At 34.1% G+C, this 21,857-nt stretch overlaps 1 protein-coding gene across 4 annotated transcripts; it reads left to right on the forward strand.

Annotated features, from left to right (window-relative positions):
- The first annotated feature begins 1,356 nt into the window (after positions 1-1,356).
- Positions 1,357-12,360, forward strand: LOC136029328 (thioredoxin domain-containing protein 11-like). Of its 4 annotated transcripts, none has more exons than XM_065707608.1 (2): positions 1,357-1,471; positions 10,208-12,360. In XM_065707608.1, exon 2 carries the CDS (start codon positions 10,285-10,287, stop codon positions 12,313-12,315), a length of 2,031 nt encoding a protein of 676 aa, XP_065563680.1. In that variant the 5' UTR covers positions 1,357-1,471; positions 10,208-10,284; the 3' UTR covers positions 12,316-12,360. The 4 variants fall into 4 exon arrangements, with proteins under 4 accessions (XP_065563680.1, XP_065563679.1, XP_065563678.1 ...); XM_065707607.1 differs by having other exon boundaries at positions 1,425-1,517; XM_065707606.1 differs by having other exon boundaries at positions 1,433-1,729.
- Positions 12,361-21,857: the final 9,497 nt, after the last annotated feature.

The raw sequence follows: 21,857 nt of genomic DNA on the forward strand, positions 1-21,857 counted from the left end.
TAGAAAATTTTACTTAAGTAGTACTTCAAGTAAAAGTACTTCAAGTAAGTGACAGCACTGCTTTCAACTCCAGTACTTGACAGACGTCATCGTAATTCTGACAAAAATAAGCGTTGAAACTTTTTTTCTTTGATGAAACTTCGGTCAGCATGACAACGATTGATAAAATTGTAAGAGAAACTTAAATGACTTCCTTATAAAATACTTTGAGATTACTTTAATAAAAAGTTTCGACATTCGTAAATGGAACTCCAATTAACTAAGTGATTATGCGCTTACTCCACTCAATACAATTGACACAATTTTGCAGCATATATAGTTTAGTTTTAATATAATTTTAGAATAGAAGTAGAAGTAGCCGGATTATTCACGGTGACGATTGCAGTGGCAGTAGCAGCTGAAACTAAAACTTTATAGTAGTATGCAGTTTGTATACTACAGTATGTATAATAGTATGGTAGTAGTTGTAGCAGTAGCGGCTGGAGTAGTAGAAGTAGCAGCAGTAGTAATATTAACATTAATAGCAGTTAGTGTGCACATAGTTCCTTTTGGTTAGTTCAATTTTCATCCCAATAGTACAAACTTAATGCCGCAAGTCGTTCTTAAGACACTGCTGATACGCTTTCCTGACAACCTGCAAGCACATAGCTAGAATTTAGTTCAACATTCCCCAAGGAAATCCTGAAATTTCCCATCTTAGAAGCTCAGTCTTAGTAGGAATAGTAATAACAGCACTGGTAGCAGTGGTATTTTACACTTAGCACCTTTTTGTTTGTTTAACATCTCAATTAGCATGTCTAAAAGTTTCAGTTTATTGCTCTGTGTTATCTCTCAGATATTGTTGATACACCCTCTTTATAATTTGCATGCAAATAGTGTTTTGATTGAGCTTAACATCCCCCTCAACAGTTCATGAAAGCTTCTCCTTAACTTTAACAACTGTGCATCCGGCATAACCCTTAAATTTTGCAATAGTAGTCATCTTAATAGTAGTAGTAGCAGTAGAAGTATTATGCACTGAGTGTCTTATGATTAGTTCAAAATACTTTGAAAATGTCAACTTAATACCCAAAGTAGTTCCTGCGATGCCTAGTGGGAAAAAAAATCCGAATTGTCACTTTCAGGGTGTGACCACACGATACTTAAAAGCTAACACAGAATGCATGCAACACAGACATCGAACTAAAATAAGTTCATGGTACCAATCAATTTGGTGCGTGTGTCTGTGCAACCTCAGTTTCTCAGGATTCTAGGTTCTAGTACGCATTGACGTCATTATGCAGGGTCTAGATACTCGACCCTGTTTTTTAACACTGTTACTTTCTCGCTATAATTACTTTTTCGCTCTTGGTTTGCCAAAATTTCCGGGATCTGCCGGAATAGTAGAGTTGCCTTCATCTTAGCCTTATCTTTTCTTTTTTGAAGAAAAAGAAAAGGTTGAAGAAATATCAGAAATTTGTGCTCTTCAAACGTCAGTTTTGATGATATCTTTACATGCTTTTAGATTAGCGCTTTCAGTAGGTTCTTGATGTGATGTTTAAGTTTGGTGAAATTTTGGATATGTTTTGGTGAAAGGTGAAAAAATAGTAGCCTATTCAAGTGAGCAAAATTGCTTAAGCTGTACCACTAACAGCAGTATAGGCCTAACTGATATTTGTAAGTGGATGGATGTATTACTTGATTCTTTTGGCCATTACTCAAAAGATTTCATAACTGATAGAGAAACAAGGTGAATATACTTTGCTAGGCTACTTGATAGGCTACCTTTTTGAGCGAATTTTTCCTTTTTCCTATAATATAACCAGGAAGAAAGTAAATAGATTGCTTGTTGTCTTTTTTATGCTATTTCCAAAAATAATAATGGAGTGACATTTAAGGGCCCTTAAGTGTCACCTACTAGCCTAGCCTACTTTATCTACAGTTTTGAGACTTGGGGTAAAGACCTTGGTATAATTCTAGTTGATTGACTTTTGGCTATCTTGGAAAGAGGTTAGGTTAGGAAAATGAAACTTTCAGGGATGAGTCTAAATTACCTTAAATTGCAGCTTGGAGCAATATAAGGGTTTTTCCTTGTAGAAACTCCAGAGTTGATAACACATGACACATAGTTGAATACATACACTTGACTAGTGGTTTGATGTTGCTGATTCCAATTTGAGTGCTTCCCAGTTATACTTCCATTTTTTGTTTTGATCATTTGTTGTCAAGATGGTTCTTAAAGCTGTCTGTGGTTTGGGCATTAATTTGTTCCAACACAGTTGGTAAGAAAATGGGTGCATTGCTGCTTTGAGGAGAAATGCCTGGATAACTTCAAGTTATGTCCCCTTGTACAAGAATCCTGAGATGCCAGAGGAAGAAGACCAGGAACTGCCTTTGTATTAATAAGTTTATGAACCAGAATGGCATCACCCTGTCTTCTTCTATAAACCAGAGTTGGGAGTTTCAGCTTGCAGAGCCTTGTAGGGCAAGGGAGCTCATGCAGTCCACTCACCTTCTTAGTAGCTCTTCTCTGGACATCTTCAAGAATTTTAGTATCTTTTTTGAAAAAGGGGGATACAAGGACCATGCCTGTCTCAAGCCTCAACTAAACAAGTCCTTTATACAAAAGGCTCAAAATTTTAGGAGAATGGGAGGAAATTGTTCTTTTTATGAGCCCTAGTGATGAGCTAGCTGATGCTGCTGCCTTCTTTGCATGAGTGCTAAATTTAAGATCATTGTCAACAATTACTCCTAGGTCATGTTCCTCCAATACTGGAGAAAGGAGCTGACCATAAAGAGAGTAAGTTGTGTTGATATTATTGTGCCCAAAGTGTAAAACATGACATTTTGACACATTGAAAGTGAGTAACCAAGATTTTGCCCACATGCTAAGGAGATCAAGGTCCTTTTGAAGTTGAGAAGTATCTTCAAGAGTGCTAGCTGGACCAATTACCTTGGAATCATCAGCATATAATGTCATCCTGCTTTTAAGTGCTAGAGGAGCATCATTTATGAAAATGTTGAACATGCTGGGGCCAAGAACACTACCCTGTGGAACCCCACTGATAACATTCTGAGAGGAGGATAGAATAAGATTGCCATCTGCATCAAACAGTCTTACATGCTGAACACAATTCCTCAAGAAATCCAGAATCCATTTAAGAATTTTTTCCTCCAAACCAATAGATTGTAGCTTAAGCTCAAGTCTCCTGTGACAAACTTTGTTGAATGCTTTTGAAAAATCAAGGAGGATCATGTCAACAGGGATTTCCAACTCCAGTAGTTTTGTAATATAGTCATATGACTCAAGCAGATTAGTGTCAACTGATCTGTTGCATTGGAAACCATGTTGAGAGCTGTTAAGAAGATGATTCCAATCAAGATGCTCAATAACTGCTTTGTTGACAATACGTTCAAGAAGCTTAACAACAACAGAGGTAATACTAATAGGCTGGTAATTTTCCACAGAATTTTTCCTTCCCTTTTTGTGAATGGGGGTAATATATGCCACTTTCCACTCAGCAGGAAGCTTTGAGCTATCTAGAGATAGTCTAATGAGTTTTGAGAGTGGGTATACTATTTCTGTTCTGCACTCATGCAAGAGACAGGGGTGGAGGCCATCTGGCCCTGCAAATTTATTTACATCCAACAGTTAGCTGTTTCATAACAGACTCCTCAGTCAGCTCAAGAGGTGGCATTGGTTGAGTAACAATATATGAGAGGGGAGCTGGGAGCTTACTAGCAGTTTCTGATGTAAAAGCTGATGCAAATTGGTTATTTAAGATCTTGGCTTTAATAGCTGGGTCTGAAACTGTCTGACCATGATGAGTCAAATCAAAGACAGAGTGCCTATTTCAACATTTAACAGAAGCATACTGCCAAAACAGCTTGGGATTTTTTTATATTTTCAGCTAACCTTTCTTCATGTCTCTTCTTCAGTTGTTTGATGGAATTGGTGGCCTCATTCTGTGCCTTTTGATACTTCTGATAGTTTGCATCTGTTTTCTTTTTTTTGAAGTGTTTCCAGGTTTGATTCTTCCTATTGAGTAGTTTGCAAGTTAGACAAGTCATGAAGGGTAGTGTTTTTGCCTGTCTACTCCAAAATGAAAAACAATCTAGTCTCAAAAACATTGAAAAACAATTATTACCTTTTATGATATAGTTCAAAATGGAATGTAGGCATTTAAACACACCCCATGTTTAAATGTCTTATCTTTAAATGGCTTTACACAGGGGTAATACAGGTAAGACATTGAACTTTTAAGGGGCTTCTCACTCAAAATTATGATTTGTTGCTACAATTGGGTGAGGCTTATGTTATATGTGTGTCAGTAACATCTATTTTGTAAATCATAACAGCATAGAGAAAGTAAATTTTTTCAAGAAGGCCCAATAATGATTCTTAGAAACCTGAAGAGAGGCAAAACAGAAATTTAGTGGGAAAAATAAGCACAAGTCCTAAATATATGACTGACATAACCATAATGGATACACTCTCTTTGAAGAGTTTGGGGGGGGGTTAATAAAAACAAATAGAAAGATGTGTTTGTAAATTACAAACAGGTGATCAGATCTTAATGAAGTTTGATATTTAGAAGGATCTTGCGCTTCAGAGCTCTTATTTTAAATCCCAACCAATCCAGTGACATTGAGGGGAGTTGGATGGGGAAACTGTAAATCTTGGAAGATGTGAAAATTGAGGTATCTTTATCTTAAAAATACTTAGGGTAAGACAACCAGTACTGGGACACTTCAATCACTCTGCCTATTTTGGGACTGAATCTTTGGTTGGATTGCAACATGTCCAATACTGGAACAAAAGACAACAGGTCAGGATAAAAGACAACAGGTCAGGATAAAAGACAACAGGTTGGGATAAAAGACAACATTTTGGGATAACCCAAGGTGTAGGGTAGTGTATTCACTCTCCAATCACTCAGAATCTGATCACTTCTGACTACCAATCCAATGAGCCCAATCCAAACTTTATACAATCATTACCCACCGTTTTTCCAAACACATCCAATCAAAATTTTGAGATAGCCATTTTGTTTTACATAATTTAATGGTCCGGAAATTACGTTTTTGAGGATGCCACCCCCCCCCCCCCTTACATCTCTGAGGGCAAAGGTTTTAAGTTATGCGCTGAGGGCATGTAAGGTATATATAGAAAGGACAATCGTATAAATTTTGGAGGGGGCTCATTGGATTGGTAATCAGAAGCTTTAGTGCCCCTTGTAAGATTCAGAGTTACCAGAGGGTCACATAGAACACAATTGCACTTTACAGAAAACAAAATGCATTTGAAATGCTTTCATTTTTCTTACTTTCATAAATAAAATGCTTATCAAAACCTTGTATATGTCAATTAAACTGACAATCCATAGTCATTTGTTTTTTTTTTTTTTTTTATAGTAAAGTGCAAATTGTGTTTTGGTCTTGAGAAGGCATAGGGTTTTTCAACACTACTCATGTTAATTTTGCTCATTTTGAGTTTGACTTGGATATTTATTGTAATTTTTGTTCGTCTTGAGTTTCATTTATTTATTGATAGTGATTTGTTGTAGTTTTACACTTGGAAGACTATTTGACTTAATTTTTGCTCATTCTTGGCTTAATGGAACTCTTTACTTTTCTTTGAAAAACTTGTCTTGGGGAAAAAGTTGTTCAAATTAATCCATCTAATATCATGTCTGACAAAAGAGCAAAGAGAAATAAACAATTAATTTGGTATAAAGGAAACTAATAAAGTTTAGGATGTATATATGATGCTGTTTTCTACCTCAGTCTAAAACACCAAAAATTAAATCACAAACAAAAATGGCTCTTAAAAATAGATAGTATGACTTTCAGACTTGTGAAAATGATTTTTTTTTGTATTTCTAAATTTCTTTAATTACTATCCCAGGAAAATATTTTGGCAATAGGGCAAAGGATTTATTCTTCATCTTATTCTCTGTAAGATTTTAACCTAGGTCCTGAAACTGCCATTTATTTGGTTGCTTGCTTGAAATGAGTTCTCTGCTCAAAGTCAGAAACACCACTCAAAGAAATAAAAGCAGGGACTACCACACCCTCAAACCTCTTTAAGACTAGTTTCATTTGCACTCTATTGGAAATAAAATACATTTTCAACAGGTTTTTATTTTTCTATACAGTGTTGGAAAATTAAATGCTGCATCGCTTGCTTTTTTTTCCAGCCAGTTAGTGGCTAGTACTTATGTGCCTTTGCACCTAGCGGTGCTTACTTTTCTATTAAAAAATTAGTGGCAGAGGGGGCGGGGGGTGGATCGTAAGCCCATTTTGTGCCTACACCCTGCAATTTGCTTCATATATGCCCTAATATATGGTGTAATGTGCTTACTTTTCTGTTAAAAAATTAGAAGCAGAGGTTTAAATAAAAGTTCAAGTAGGGATAAGATCCTTTTAATAGACAGTGATAAATTTCACAAAAATACTAGATGTTTCGGTCACATATGCAGTGACCGTCACCATTAGTAGTCATCACAAGTATTACTACTGATGATGGTCACTGCATAAGTGACCAAAAAATCTAGTATATTTTGTGAAATTTATCAATATCTATTAAAATGATCTTATCCCTACTCGAACTTTTATTCGTCGTCATGGAAAGGCAATGTGGTCTTCGAAATTATCTTAGAAGCAGAGGGGAGGTGTATCATAAACCCATTTTGTGCCTATAATATATACTGCAAAATCTGGTGCAATATGCTTACTTTTCTATTAAAAAATTAGAAGCAGAGGGGAAGTGGATCATAAGCCCATTTTGTGCCTATATGCTAAATATATACTGCAATGTATGATGCAGTATGCTTACTTTTCTATTATAAAAAGTAATGGCAGAGGGTAGGTGGATCATAAGCCCATTTTGTGCCTATATGCTGCAATATGCTAAATATATACTGCAATGTATGATGCAATATGCTTACTTTTCTATTAGAAAAAGTAATGGCAGAGGGTAGGTGGATCATAAGCCCATTTTGTGCCTATATGCTGCAATATGCTAAATATATACTGCAATGTATGATGCAGTATGCTTACTTTTCTATTAGAAAAAGTAATGGCAGAGGGTAGGTGGATCATAAGCCCATTTTGTGCCTATATGCTAAATATATACTGCAATGTATGATGCAGTATGCTTACTTTTCTATTATAAAAAGTAATGGCAGAGGGTAGGTGGATCTAAGCCCATTTTGTGCCTATATGCTGCAATATGCTAAATATATACTGCAATGTATGATGCAGTATGCTTACTTTTCTATTAGAAAAAGTAATGGCAGAGGGTAGGTGGATCATAAGCCCATTTTGTGCCTTAAATGCATTGCATGGTTCTGGTTTTAGCAACCTATGACATCCTTATAGTGTTTTTTCTAAAATGTACCCATGAAGAACAGGCCGATTGCATCATTTGTGGCTCTTGTTATAGGGTCTGCATTGGTTATGTCCCCCTGGAGACATATTTTTCAGACCCTTGAATTATGCTGAATGAAAGAATTGATTCAGAATTTTGATTGAAGAATATGAAATAGCTGGGGTTTGGTGCATTAAATAAGGCTTGGTTTGTATTCTAAAAGAGGGGAATACCTTTTCTCAGGAGTTGGTTTTGTACCAATTTAAGCCTTTTCTCATTTTTGGACACAGTTGGATCATTCTGAATGAAACAACTTACTCAGAATTTCGATCTGGTGCTATTTGTATTACGGGATATAAGGATGTAAAATGGCTGGGGACAGGGATTAAATAAGTTTTCGCTCAGTTCGGCACCGCTTTAGGCCTTTTCTCATTTTTGCAGTGAGTGAGGAGTTATCTCATGGTTGCGCCAAGTGTAGAACTATCTTGTTTTTGCACCGCGTTAGTCTGAATTTTGTACTGCGTTTGTTTTGCACTGATTCAGGACTCTGGCTTATTTTGTGCTTCGTCCCTGAAATTCCACAGCATTGACCTTGCTCTTTTTCAAACAGAGTCATCGGATTTGGTAGTTTTGAACCATGTCAGTCCAAAGTTTAGACTTAGCTCATTCTTGCACCTAGCTGTCTCCGGCCTCCTCATATATTTATATGTCTTGTAAGATAGTCGTTTTATAAGTTCCAACATGCTCATCTTTTCTACTAGAATGTATCTATAAAGAATAGGTTGATTGCGTTATAAGGGACATAATACAATGCTACATATCCTTTATATACATATCCTTTATATATACATTATATATACATATATTATTATATATTATATTATTATATATATTATAATATATATTATATATATATATATATATATATATATATATATATATATATATATATATATATATATATATATATATATATATATATATATATATATATATATATATCATTATATATACATATCCTTTGTATATAATATTCTGTAATATTTATGATTGCATAATTAGACAAGAAATTATTTCTTGTCTCTGGCCTCATGTATTTTGTATGTCTTGTAAGGTAGTCGTTGTATAAGTTCCCCTTGTTCTTGTCAAGTTGGTATAGAGGGGTAATTCTTGGACTGTTCAATCTTTCAGAGTGCAACGGATGTTTCAACATTTGATGCAATGCTCTAATGGTTCTGGGGATGCCTGTTAGCAAGAAAGGACATGGGCAGGGGTTGGCTGCCTTCCAATGACTTATCTGCTAAAAAGGACACTAGAACCTTCCATTTTTGAACAAATCCTCTTCAAGTTTTTTTACAATTACATCTTCTTTACGAAGGGGTTGAAGGAGAGAAGGGATTAAATAATAGCTCGCTCAGTTTAGTACTAAGCGAGTCTGCAGCTTGATCTTAGCTGTTTTTATTCCGAGTCAGGACTTGGCTAGTTTTATAATAAATCAGGAATTAGCTAGTTTTTGAGCTGAGTATCCTGCAGCTTGGACTTAGATTGTTTTTGCACTGACTCAGGACTTTGTTCGTTTGTGGACTGTGTCGCCCAAACTTTGTTGCTAGAACATATGTCTTTTCACCAACCAGAGAGGACTTAGCAACATTTTGCACTGTGTTAGGACGTATTTTGTTTGTGTTTTATGTCTATGAAATTTTGAATCCTGGACTTTAACCTTTGTGGCATCAGTTCAGAACTTGGCACTATCTTGGAGCAAGTTTGGACTTTTTGCTCTGAGTCAGGACGTGCCTTGGTCTTACACCGGGCTAGTCTGTTGCACTGAGTTTGAGTATCCTTGCCTGGTTCTTGTTTAAATAAGGGACACCATACCTATCATTTACTAAAAAGCAGTTGGTGGAGGGGGCTAGATGATGGAGCAATGTGTACCTTAGTTGTTTATATTTAAATTTCTTGTAAGATCCTGTTTTAACAAAGTTTAGTCTGCCAACTTTTCTTACTAAATGTATATACAGAGAATAGGTCCATTGTTAAATCTGGGGCCCTTGGTTAAACACCTTGACACATTTTTGTGACCTTTTTTCGTTATGAGTGAAATGATTATTTCAAAATTAAATAATAAAAAAATAGTAAATTTATAATATATGGAATGTACGTCGCTCTTTACATAGACGATTGTAAAGGGATTGACTTCGATAAAAAAGAAATATTTCGTCAAATAAAACTTTACATTTAATTAGTTGATTTATTTTTCTGAAAACTGTAAATGCCACTCTAGCCTTTAGAGGGTTTGATTAGGACAGCAGCATATCTCTCATTATTAGATTTCAGCTCATCTACTCCCTCTCACCTACCCCTGTCTACACAACTGCTGCTGCATCCACTCTCATCTACACCTACTCTCTTTGCAAATTACGTTTGAAAAAAAGCTTGCTTAAATTTCTTGATGATATAGAAAATACATAAACATGTGACTATTTGGGAACTAAAGATCTATTCCCCGATGTATTTACCCCCCCCCTTCTGCCATGAAATCAACGTTTGATTCTGTCATTTTTTTTCGTCTCTTCTGTTTCTTATATTTAGGAATAAAAAATGTCGGAAATTCTTGTGGTGGGAGCTGTAGAGTGCGCTTGGCCTGACACATAAAGGTGGAGTTGATGGGGGAATCTCAATTTTATTTTTTTGCCAATTGTTTTATTGTTTTCACCGAATTCACCCGGGTTTCCATTTAAGTTTTGATTGAGTTTTGACTTAGTCTATAAATTTTTATAATTTGTTCTTCTTAAGCTTTATTTTTTCAAGGTAATTAAATAATTATATCAGCGATTTTAAATCTGTCTTTATTTTCAGAAGGAACATGTCATACTTCAAAAAACACTTACTGAGCAGTTGGAAGAGAACATGAAAGTCAGTTTCAGTGATTCGATATGCTGCCATCAAGAAGTTACCTGCTGAAAATGACCTTTTTAGCAGCAAGAAGTCTGATATTTCTATTCGCCTTTTTATCTGCTTATAGTAGCCTTAGTAGTTGGAAAGCTTTGAAACAAATACCTACTACAACTTATAAATTGCAACCTCTCAGTACTGTTCCAACATTTGATGATTTTGGAAGACAATTTGCAATTGATTCATATACAGGAGATTTGAAACATATCTACACAGGTGTCTACAGTGCTGATATTTCTTTTGTTTTTTATTACGCACCATGGGACAGGGAATGTCAAGAATATATAGGGGTTTTCTTCCGATTGGCTCGTAAATATGCTGATTTAGCATATTTTGCTGCTATAAATTGCTGGTACAGCAAGGGTGAATGTAAGCAAGCTTTTCCTAAAACTCATCATTTTCCTCAATTAATTGCATATGTAAGAGGAATCCAAGTGAATAATTATAATGGAAGATTCATATTGGCTCATTTAGAGAAGTTTATATATAGTCATTTGAAACCTGTTAAAAGGTTGTCAACAATGCATGAGCTTATAAATTATACGAAACTTTATCAAGGGGTTGTGGTTGGATACTATGATGTCCTTCGCTTTCAGGACTCTTTATACAATCAGTTCATAGCAGCTGCTCGCAAATCCCATTTAATATCTGACGAAAGTAATATACTATTTATGTGTTTAACTTCCCAAACAATTGCTGATTATTTAAATCTTAATCCTAATGATATTTTACTTCTCACTTGGAATACAGCAAGTTATTTTAATCATAATGGTACATATTCCAGTGACAGTATTTTGAAGTGGCTTAAGAGAGATTTCAATGGTACTATAAAATTATTTCAGAATGATTCTAGTGACAATGAATTTATTAGCCGAATTTTGAGTGGTTCTGTAGGAGTCTTTATTATAGGACCTAAATCCCACTCCGAAGTAATATCAGTTGATAGGGTCAGTGACACGTTAAATGAGAACTGTAATGTATCTGAAAATGTGACTGGCACATGCCTAAAATATTTGTCTCTTAAAACATCATTTGATATTATAAGTGAGGTAAAGAGTGAAACGGATTTGGAAGTTGAGAAGATGATTAACCTCTACAGAAGTAAAATTTTAAAGACAGAACCGCTCCAACTTTGGCATGGAATGAATGAGCTCTATCATAGCTCAAATCTGTCAGAAATTCGAATAAACAACTCGTCTCTGTATTTCATATTGACTGATCCTGACTTTGACTTACTTCAAAAATGTCACTTTCATTTGAACACGGAAAATTTTCATATACTTATTATTGACAAAAAGAATGAAGTTATGTTCCTAGAAAAGAACGTGAAAATTTATGAAATTCCTATGCATTTGAGTGGTAGTCGGAATTTATCAAAAGCATTATGTCAGACAAACAATTTTATTGAAACTAAAGACATGGCTGAGCCATCTACATTAAGTATACAAGACATATCCTCTGCAGACTTTGAAGACCTTGTGGTGCAGAACAAAGAAGATGTTTTAGTATTCTACTATTCAGTTACGTGTGGTCTATGTGTAGGGGTCTCACATGTTATTCTGTCTGTAGCAAATATGATTCGTTTTGCATCCAAGATCAAAATATACAGAATTGATACAACTCTGAATGCTTTACCTTGGCAATACACTGTTTACAGTTATCCAACACTTGTCCTCTTTCCTGGGTATGATAAAGCAGACAGTGTAGTGTTTCCGTATGAGGAACCTATTACATTACCTAACGTTATAACATTCCTTGCTAACAATATAAGTCCTGAGAATAGACTGAAATTATTATTAATGCAATGTAACAGTGCTTCTAGTCCTTGTTTAAAAGATGCTAAAGATAAAATGAAACTGAAAATTAAACACCTAAAATCGTTTCTTAAAGAAAATACCACAAGTGAAAATCCTCAGTTTCAAGATAAGAGTGTACTGGTCAGAGAATTGAGTTACCTCAATTTTATTAATTTTGGATTGTGGACGAAGTTAGGGTTGGATAGTTTCGTTTAGATTTGTTTGTTTGGTTATTTTTGAATAAATCCGGACTCGATGGAATTTACATTGTTATTTTTTTTTTTTGTTTAGTGATAAGGCTCCTTTAATGATAACCTATAATCTACCTTTGCATCATTGCATGGAAATGATAAGTGCAAATTTTCATAAACTGATGTTGTTATTTTTTTCAGAATTCGCCATTGTGATCTTTGTTTGAATTGAGAATGTTGTCGCAAAAAAAATGATCTTACATATTGATCAACTGATTTGTGTTATTTGATCTGATGGACATATGATCATCTTTCATTTACCAAGTTTGGTTGTCTACCAAGAAGAGAAAGAAGTATCAAAATGGTAGTGTCTGGTCGTGATGTATCGGAGGCAACGCCGTAGCGTTGCCTATAGAAAAGACCATAAGGCTTCAATGTTTTATTATTTACTTATTTTTTTCCCCAGAGGCACTTCGCGTGGAAGGGATTGTTGTATAAACTTCAGAGGAGGCTCATTTGATTGGAAATTGGAGATTCTAGTGCCTATTAAGAGTCAAAAGTGGTCAGATGGCAACTAACCCCTCCCCCACGTTTTCTTTTCTCCAAATGCATCCCATTAAAATTTTGAGATAGCCATTTTGTTCAAAATAGTCCAAAGATCAGATAGCAAAAACTCCCTGGTCGACACAACCTCTCAGATCCCAGGGCAAGAGCTGTAAGATAAGCCCGTATAAACTTTGGAAGAGGTTCATTTGATTGAAAACTGCAAGTTCTACTTCCCTTTTTAAGAATCAAAAGTGATCAGAGGGTAACTAGCCCCCTCCCACGTCCTCTTTCCCCAAATGCATCCGATCAAAATTTTTTGAGATAGCCATTTTGTTCAAAATAGTCCATGATCATCTGAAAAGCCTCCGGGGTTAGACCAAGCAACCTAAACTGGGTTAGACCAAATAGATCAAGTCTCATACAGCAATGCCTCCAGGGTTGACACAGTCCGTCAGAGCCCAGGGATAAGGATTGTAAATTATGCCCAATGGAATATAGGGTTTCTATGGAAGGGGTGATCATATAAACTTCGGAAGAGGTTTATTCGACTGAAATTGGGAGTTCTAGTTCGCTTTTTAAAAGTCAAAAATGATCAGAGGGTAAGTACCCCCCCCCGCACGCCCTCTTTTCCCCGAATGCGCCCGATAAAAATTTTGAGATAGCCATTTTTTTTAATGCTGTCCAAAGATCCTATAACAATGCGTCCAGGGTTGACACCGCCCCGCAGAGTCCGGGGTCACGGGTTGTAAGTTATAACCCAAGACATATAAGGTGTTTTAGAAGGGGTGGTTCTATAAACTTAGGAGGTGGCTCTTTTGATTGGAAATTGAAATTTATAGTTTCTTTTAAGAGTCAAGAGTGATTGGAGAGCAACTACCCCCCCCCCACGCCTTTTTACCCCAGATGCAACTGATCGAAATTTTGAGATAACTATTTTGTTTAAAATAGTCCAAGTATCATGTAACAATGCCTCCGAGGTTGACACAGCTCCCCAGAGCTTGGGAACGAGGGTTTTAAGTTGTGCCCGGGGTATAAAAGGTTTTTATGGAAGGGGTGGTTGTAAAATTTTTTAAGGAAGCTAATCTGATTGGACATGGAAAGTTCTAGTTCCCTTTTTAAGAGTCAAAAGAGATCGGAGGGCAACTCCCTCCCCCATGCCCTCTTTTCACCAAATACATGCAATCGAAATTTTGATAGTCATTTGTTGCAACAATCTAAAAATCATATAACAATGCCTCCGGGGTTGGCACAGCCTCCAAAGCCTGGGGCAAGGATCGTAAGTTATGCAAGCTGTCAATTGTTAACATAATAAAGTTTTTATGGAAGGGTGGCCATATGGAGTTTGGAGAAGACTCAGCTGATTTTAAGTCAAAGGTTCTAGTTCCTTTTTTAAGAGTCAAGAGTGATCGTAGGGTTAGATCCCCCCCCCCCCCTTCAGTCTTCGAGGTTATATTAGCACTTGTCGTGTGTTTGTTAGCTATGGTTTTTATATAATTTCTGTTTGTTTGCTATGATTTTTATTTAATTTCTGTTTGTTTTGGGTTGCATTTGTTCTTTAATAGTGATTTCTGGTCGTTTTCTGTTTGAATTATTGTAGGTTTATGTTTTCGCTGATCTCAAGTTTAATATGGTATTTGCTTTTTTTTGGAAATTTTTTTCGGAAATTTTTTTTCTGGTTAATTTTGTTGAACAGGATCCACCTAACCAAAGTCAAATCTAGTACATTAGTGTCAAGGAAAGTTAGCAATGTATACTTTTTGAAATACCCTGTGAAAATTCCCATTCTGGGGATGGGAGCTTTTTCCATATCTTTTACCTTCTAACTATAGAAATACAAACTAAAAGGTACATTTCACCTCCGAACAAACCCCCACTCCCACCAGATTGGCTGAACGGACTCTCTCCATCTCAGGAAATTTGAAAAATATTGCCTAGCATCCACTTTCTATATATATATATATATATTTACTAGCTATTCTCATTTTTTTGTTTATGGGTTAAACTGGCTCGAAGAACCTTTATTCTCCTGGAAATGTAGATAAATACTGGCCTAAAATTTCCCTTTTCTGCATCTCCCACCCTTCTTAAGGGTTGGACCTATGTCTACCTTTGAAAAATAGGGTTTAACAATAAGAATATTCTATTCCTCACTCAGCATTGAAGATAAAAAGCGGAGTATCAAATACAAATGAAAATTAAAATATTCTTTTGTCTGGAGGTTTGTCTGGCAGGACCTACAAAAACCGGCATGATATCCCTATTGCTGTATCTGCAGAGCAGGTACAACATAAACTTGCAATATCTGAAATCATAATCTCAAGATCACTAATATAGCCAAAACCAAATAAAAATAAAAACTGGCCACAAACAGAACTGAATTATTGCCAAAGTTGGAGTACAACATAGCCACTACTCCTCTATTTTAGAACAGCGCTATAATCGAACAATCTGTTGACCCAGTTCCCTTGCAATCTACTCAAAAATCTTGGACGAAAATCATCAAGCTTGTCCTACGCCAATTTTTCAATGACGATTATTAAAGAAAATCTGAGGATAGCGACCTGGAATGAATGTTCCGTGAAGTTTGAAGTAATATTGGCTCTCATCACCGCGGATCTTCATCGTTGATTTAAATTGTTTAGATTATAAAATACATTTCACTAGTACCGAGATTCAGTTTGTGCTAATTTGAGCCAATCAGATTTTTTTTTTTTTTTTTTTTTTTTTTTTTTTTTTTTTTTTTTATACGATTTTCTGGGGAAAATCTAATTGGCTCAGATTAGTAAAAATTTATTAGAAGGCGGTGAAGTCCAGTTTTGAACCATGGAATCTATAGATAAAGCAATTTTAACTATAAAAAAGACATATTCAAGCAAATATTACTCTGAAGATAAGGTTGCATCCCTAACAAACAGTACAAAGTTTCAATTGTAACCGAATTTTATGCGATTCAAATATATAAAACATTGTTCAATTAAATAAATTAAAAAAGAAAATTACAAAATAAAAACGACAAAAGCGACAAAACCATATAATATATATATATATATATATATATATATATATATATATATATATATATATATATATATATATATATATATATATATATATATATATATATATATATATCCTTCTCTCGTTAAAGCTGCCTGACAAAACGTATAACAAAATTTAAGTCAACAGCAGTAAAATTAATACTAGAAAAAAACAAAAAACAAAAGCTTGCTCAGCAAGGATACAAAGTTAGACAGAAAGTGGCACAAGTAAAAGTACAATTTAATCGTCTATTATAAAGCTAAAAAATATACAAAAATCAACTTACGCAAATATACGGAAATCCGAATTACTCAACGCTAGGCAAACACTATTTTTTTCTTGTTCTTTGATATCATTTGGAGGCAGTATATACAATACACAGGGAGGCCCAAATGCGGCAATACCCAAAATAATCGAAACAAAATGCTATAGTGAGCGGTCACGTGAGCAGTGAGCGGTCACGTGAGCAGTATTGTTTTGATTACCCCAAGCAAACTCTAGATGGTGCATAAACGGGATGTCAAGTATATTTAATCTCATTCCCATGGCACAAATAGGCTCTTCTCTGCAATGCGGCCTAAGGGTTTAGCTTTATTGAGGCCTTCCTGTACAATTAAATTAAAGCTATTTATTCAGATAGCTTGTATAATTTACAATTTGTTAAAAACAACTACTACAAAAAAATAATCCGGAGGGGGAGGGGGTAGCTAGATCTCTTAAATTTGCATTTTGACTTCAAACTCATTAAATGTTCGAAACCATCTCTTTTAATTATCGCTCAGAAGACCAAACACGAAATGTCCACACGACAATGGAATGTCAAAAACGAGAATATTGTATGAACTTAAACGGTTGTTCCAAATTTATTTTTTCTTAATGTATTTCCTAAACAATGTTACACTCGTTTTTACAACACAAGTAAAAAATCAGACTTACAATCCATTTGTTTTTTAATTTTTTCGCCCACTTCTTTATCTTCATAAAGCAAACTTTAATTTGCTTGCAATCGGCCATTATACACAATAAAGAGATTATTTAAGATGGTAAGTAACAGTCAATCTGTCAGCAAAAAGCATTTGCTTAAAGTAGCAAGTTTTTGGACAAAAATTGGGCTTTTTCTGGAAAAGTAATTTCGAACAGTATGAATTCTAAACCTCTTATTCTAATGATATTGATCAGAAAACCTCTTAGTATTTTTCACCAACAATACAATGTTCGAATTTAGTCAAGAGAATGAGCAAAAACCAAATATTTAGAATTAATTTGCATCTTAAGGTAATTTGTAAAAGAATTAGAACTCAGAGCATTAAGAGAAAAATTTGGAAAACAATCAGAATTTCTAATAAGTTTATAAATCTCTGTTCATAATATCTATTCACCATCCATTATGCTTGTTATCAGCACCTCCCCTTGACATGTCTAACGATTCTACCGGTAGATAACAATTCCAGCGATATTTTCTATACAATTTTTCCATATACTTTTCTACAGACAATTCTTTTCTTTTTCAACCACATATGGTTTTAGATTCTTACCATTCAATTTCCAAATAGTAAAAAAAGAAACGTAACTGAAGTCTGGAATTTCAGAGTGTCACATAAAGCCATATAATTTAAAGCTCAGTGAAAACGTTTAACACAATAAACATTTGGTAAAAACAGAACAAAGAAAAACAATTAAAAAAAAAAAAAAAACAACAACAAAGACTGGGGGAAGAATTCAAGAAACCCCAAGTACAGCAGTAAATTAAAATATTAAACTTTTTTTTTCAAAACAAGTTTATTAGAATTTTTTTTTTTTTTTAACAGTTTGTAACAAGTTTATTGCTCTATCCATATTATTTAGTAGAACAATTTAATCACCCCTTTTAAAAGCTGACTTAACAATTATATTTTCTTAGAATTCAGATTAAAAAAAATCCACTAATAATCTTTTTAAATTCAAATTAGGTCGTTTAGCCCCATCTCCCTCAAATGACAGCAGAACAGTGACTTCATCAAACACTACTCAAAGTGACTTTTCTTTTCCACTAAAAAATGTAATTCTGTTTTCGCTTCACCCCTTTGATTTTACGTCGCACAATGACTTTATATTCATAAAGTCACATAAAAGCTTCCTGTTTATACATTAGTAAAACTGGAGAGCTTTGACATTTCTTAAAAAAAAAAAAAATAGAATTAGGATTTTCCAAGGAATTTCATTTCAAGCTTTCAAGAATTCCGTTTTCAATCAGATATACCACCTGGAATGTAGCAACGGTGCTTATAGCAATGGAATACATATGGCAACGGCACCATATTTTAACAGAATTTGGTGTCTTCTGTCGCAACTTAGCTCTGGGCTAACATTGACAAAGCAAAATCACATTAAAAAACAAAAAAAAGTTAGCACAGAACTAACCAATTAAGAGCATAACTACCTAAAAACGTAATTTAAGCAACAATCTCAACATGAATTCGTGTAACAGCTTTATATCTAATTACTGTACAGTCCAGTAAAGCAAATTTTTTAAAGTTCTATTTTTTCCCCAAGCAATGACTAATGAAAAGAAAATAACAAAAACAAGCAAACGATTCTGTTGCTATGAATGAAAATAGGAAACTGAATAGAATAAAATCTACGGACTTAAGAGCCATAATCATGCTTGCAGCATTTACGGCAACACTAACTGACACTAACAATTATCCAGCACAACTAGAAAAAGTTCATAGTTCTAAGAAGCATCCGTTTATTTAAAAAAAAAAATATTTTGAGCATTTTGTAAATTTCGCAGGAAGCTTTGAAATCTGAAAATGAGACGTGTTAGAAATGAGACGCTTCGGATATTTTAGCAAAACGATAGGATATCTAATCGACTCCTTGTTATTTTTAAGACAAAAAAAACCTAAAATGAAAGTGTCAAGATCTTTTTTTCTTTTTACTTTCAATTTAATAGATTAGAGACCCGTCAAATAAAAGAAATCCTCTATATATAATACGAGATCTTACTCGCCTGTAACATAACTATTGTTGTTCATGTTGGTAAACACAGCAAAAACTTAGCATACTTATAGTCCAACGAACGCAATTTGAAAAAAAATGAGAAAAAGTAAAAGGAGCTTATATTGAAATGTCAACTGATTCAACCTCGAATTTTATTTGTTGAGCTCTTTCGGATCCGACCTGAAATATTTCTGAAAGGAAGCAAACTTTTTTTTTTGAATTCTTGTTGTGAATGTAATTTAGTAATGACCAAAAATGTCTCCAAAAATGAGCTAATAGAAAAAAACAGTATGAATAGGTCTATAGACTCTCCTGATCAAGTGAGTATTTTGATTTAGTGCAGTAGAAATCCAAATAGAAAAATAGAGTAAAACGCATACACATAATATTTTTAACCCAAATTTATACTATAAGCCTTTGATTTTACCAGATAACACTGGATTTTAACGAACCTGAGTCCTCTCTTATTAATTTTCCTACACATTTTGGTTGTCTAATGCATTTTTAGTTCCAAAGATGGGAAAGTGTAATAAGAAAATTAAATTTATAAGTAATTTATTTTTGACTTGATGAAGATAAGAGGACGAAGGATTTTCTTTCGAATCAAAGTTAAGATTCTGGACATAGCAAAACGTTCACAGAGCAGAAACGTTCATCAAAGAACTGTTATTAATATTTTTTTAATGCCATATAGTGTCTTCGCATAAGAACAAACAATAATTAATTAGTCGTTTCTCTTCACATAAAGCAAACAAAATATTCCAATTTTTGTTTGCTTTAATAATATGGAGTGACTACGAGTTAGTAAATTATACTAGTGAAGCCATTTAGTCTACTGCTTCTGCTTTTATTAATAAGGAAAAGTATTATCAAGATAGAAAAAATTAACTCTAGCTAGTCAAGTAGCCATTAGTCAAGCAATTGTTTGGCTATGATGTTATAACTGTTTGGTTAACACACGGTTATAGTTTGTCTTACATATGATTGGGTTAACATAAAATATGGGGTTATTATTGTTTAGTTATCAATTGCTATCATAAATGTTTCTTTGTTTATTCATTCAACTATCTATAGATGAAAAAAAAATTCTTGTAATCAGATATCAATGAGTATTATCTGTCACTGAAATCGCTTGGATCATCGTAGCCACAGAAAGGGTACATGTTCAAAAACAAATAGAGCAGCATCTAAGTATTAGTAGTTTCCGTCATTTTCCATTCATTTTTCTTCAAGCTATGAAGAACTGAAGAACAGTTTTTCTTCAGCTATTCACCAAATTGACAAATTTTTTGCTACTTGAATTGAACTTAAGGTAGACTACGCCCCACCCCTCTATTTCTTCCTTGCCGATGAGAAGAAAAGATGCATTTAAATAAATTAGTTTTAAGAAAAGATTGAAAAAATAATTACACAATTTAATGCCACCACCAGTTTCTCAAAAAAAAAAAAAAAAAAAAAAAAAAAAATTTCGGCCCTCCATTCATGTAATTAGCGCAACTTTTTATTTCTGGGAGAATGGAACAGCTCCCTCCAAAACCACCCCCGCAAATAATTGCATTAACATAGATAGTGTTATACTATTTTATAATATCATATTGTGTCCAACTTAGTTTATTCTGGTAGTTTTATGTTTTTGTCAGAATTACAGGTTTAAGCGAAGTTTTCTTTCCTTTTTAGCATAATTTCGTCTGCTTACTTGATTGTAAAAGCGGTTAAAAGACAAATTATAATAGCAGGCTTAATAAAAGAAAAACAGATATAATTCTCTTTGTTTCCTATTCTGCTTGATATGAATGAGTGGTAATGATGTAAAATAAAATAAGACAAAGAAATTCAACTAACAGAGGTTTGAAATTCATATAATCATTTCATATTTACGTCAATCTGTGTTTTTGTATTTCAAGGAAAAAATCATATTTGCGTTAATACTAGCTTGGGCATTTTATATATTAATTAGGAGGGATCTGTGTTTAAATAACATTCCCAACTCAATTCCTTTTTTTCCCTAAAAATACTAGAAAATATTAATATTAAACTCTGTATTCCCTTACAAACCAAAACGCCGGATTCCTGTTCTAAAAGCCGCAATAACAGTTAATAGGCAAATTTACAATCCATTCAAGAAAAATAATACAACATTGAAACACATGAAATTGAGCTACAAAATAAAACGGAATGTGACTCTGAAATGAAATCAATAAGGAGGAATTCAAATGCTTAAGCAACTAAACCCAAAGAATACAGACCAAAAACGAAAACCCAGTCAGGAATTTTCAGGACATTATATTAAAGTAGGCTAATAGCGACGGGTGCGATATTTGTGTCGATAATATCAGACCAGATATTGAACATCAAAATATCAACACTATAATCTTGTGAATTGTTCTTTTGTCTAAGAAAAAATGTGTTTACGTAACTTTGCAAATAGTAGCCCATTTCAAACCACTCTTTTCAAAAATCTCATTATAGCCAAATAGTGCCATAGTTCTTAGCGTAGAAATTATGGTTTCTAATGCATACAATATCAGAATAAGCGATATCGACATAACTAGTTCTACGCATTTCTAGCTAATAGACGAATCGTAGTAATTCCAAAAAAGATTATTCCCCCAAAAATCCCTATCTATATAATGTCTTGAAAATCCTCTTTTATGCAAGAAACTAATCCAGACTCAGCCCCAAGAATGTAATGTATTAACGATTTCTCCCTTAATTTCCAATAGTTTTCACGTTTTTTTTGTAATATAATTGGGTCTGCATTAAAACGAAATTTTCGTCCCTTACAAGAGGAAACGACAGACAATTTTTTGTTGTTTGAATTTTTTGGCTAAACCTCTTTAACTTAGCATCCGACAAGAGGTAACTTAAAATACACCGGTACCAATTAACCCATAAACATGAAGTATTATGTCAATTCACCAGATTCTTTATTTTTTAATTAAGGGCACAAGCTGATCACCGTAAACATCTAAAATACGAGCTTTGCAGACAAAACGGTGC

Source organism: Artemia franciscana, chromosome 7 (assembly GCF_032884065.1).
Source record: "Artemia franciscana chromosome 7, ASM3288406v1, whole genome shotgun sequence".
Taxonomy (NCBI): Eukaryota; Metazoa; Arthropoda; class Branchiopoda; order Anostraca; family Artemiidae; genus Artemia; species Artemia franciscana.

Bases quoted from the DNA above. Each gene is read 5' to 3' on its own strand.
- LOC136029328 (XM_065707608.1), top strand. From the start codon at position 10,285: ATGCTGCCATCAAGAAGTTACCTGCTGAAAATGACCTTTTTAGCAGCA.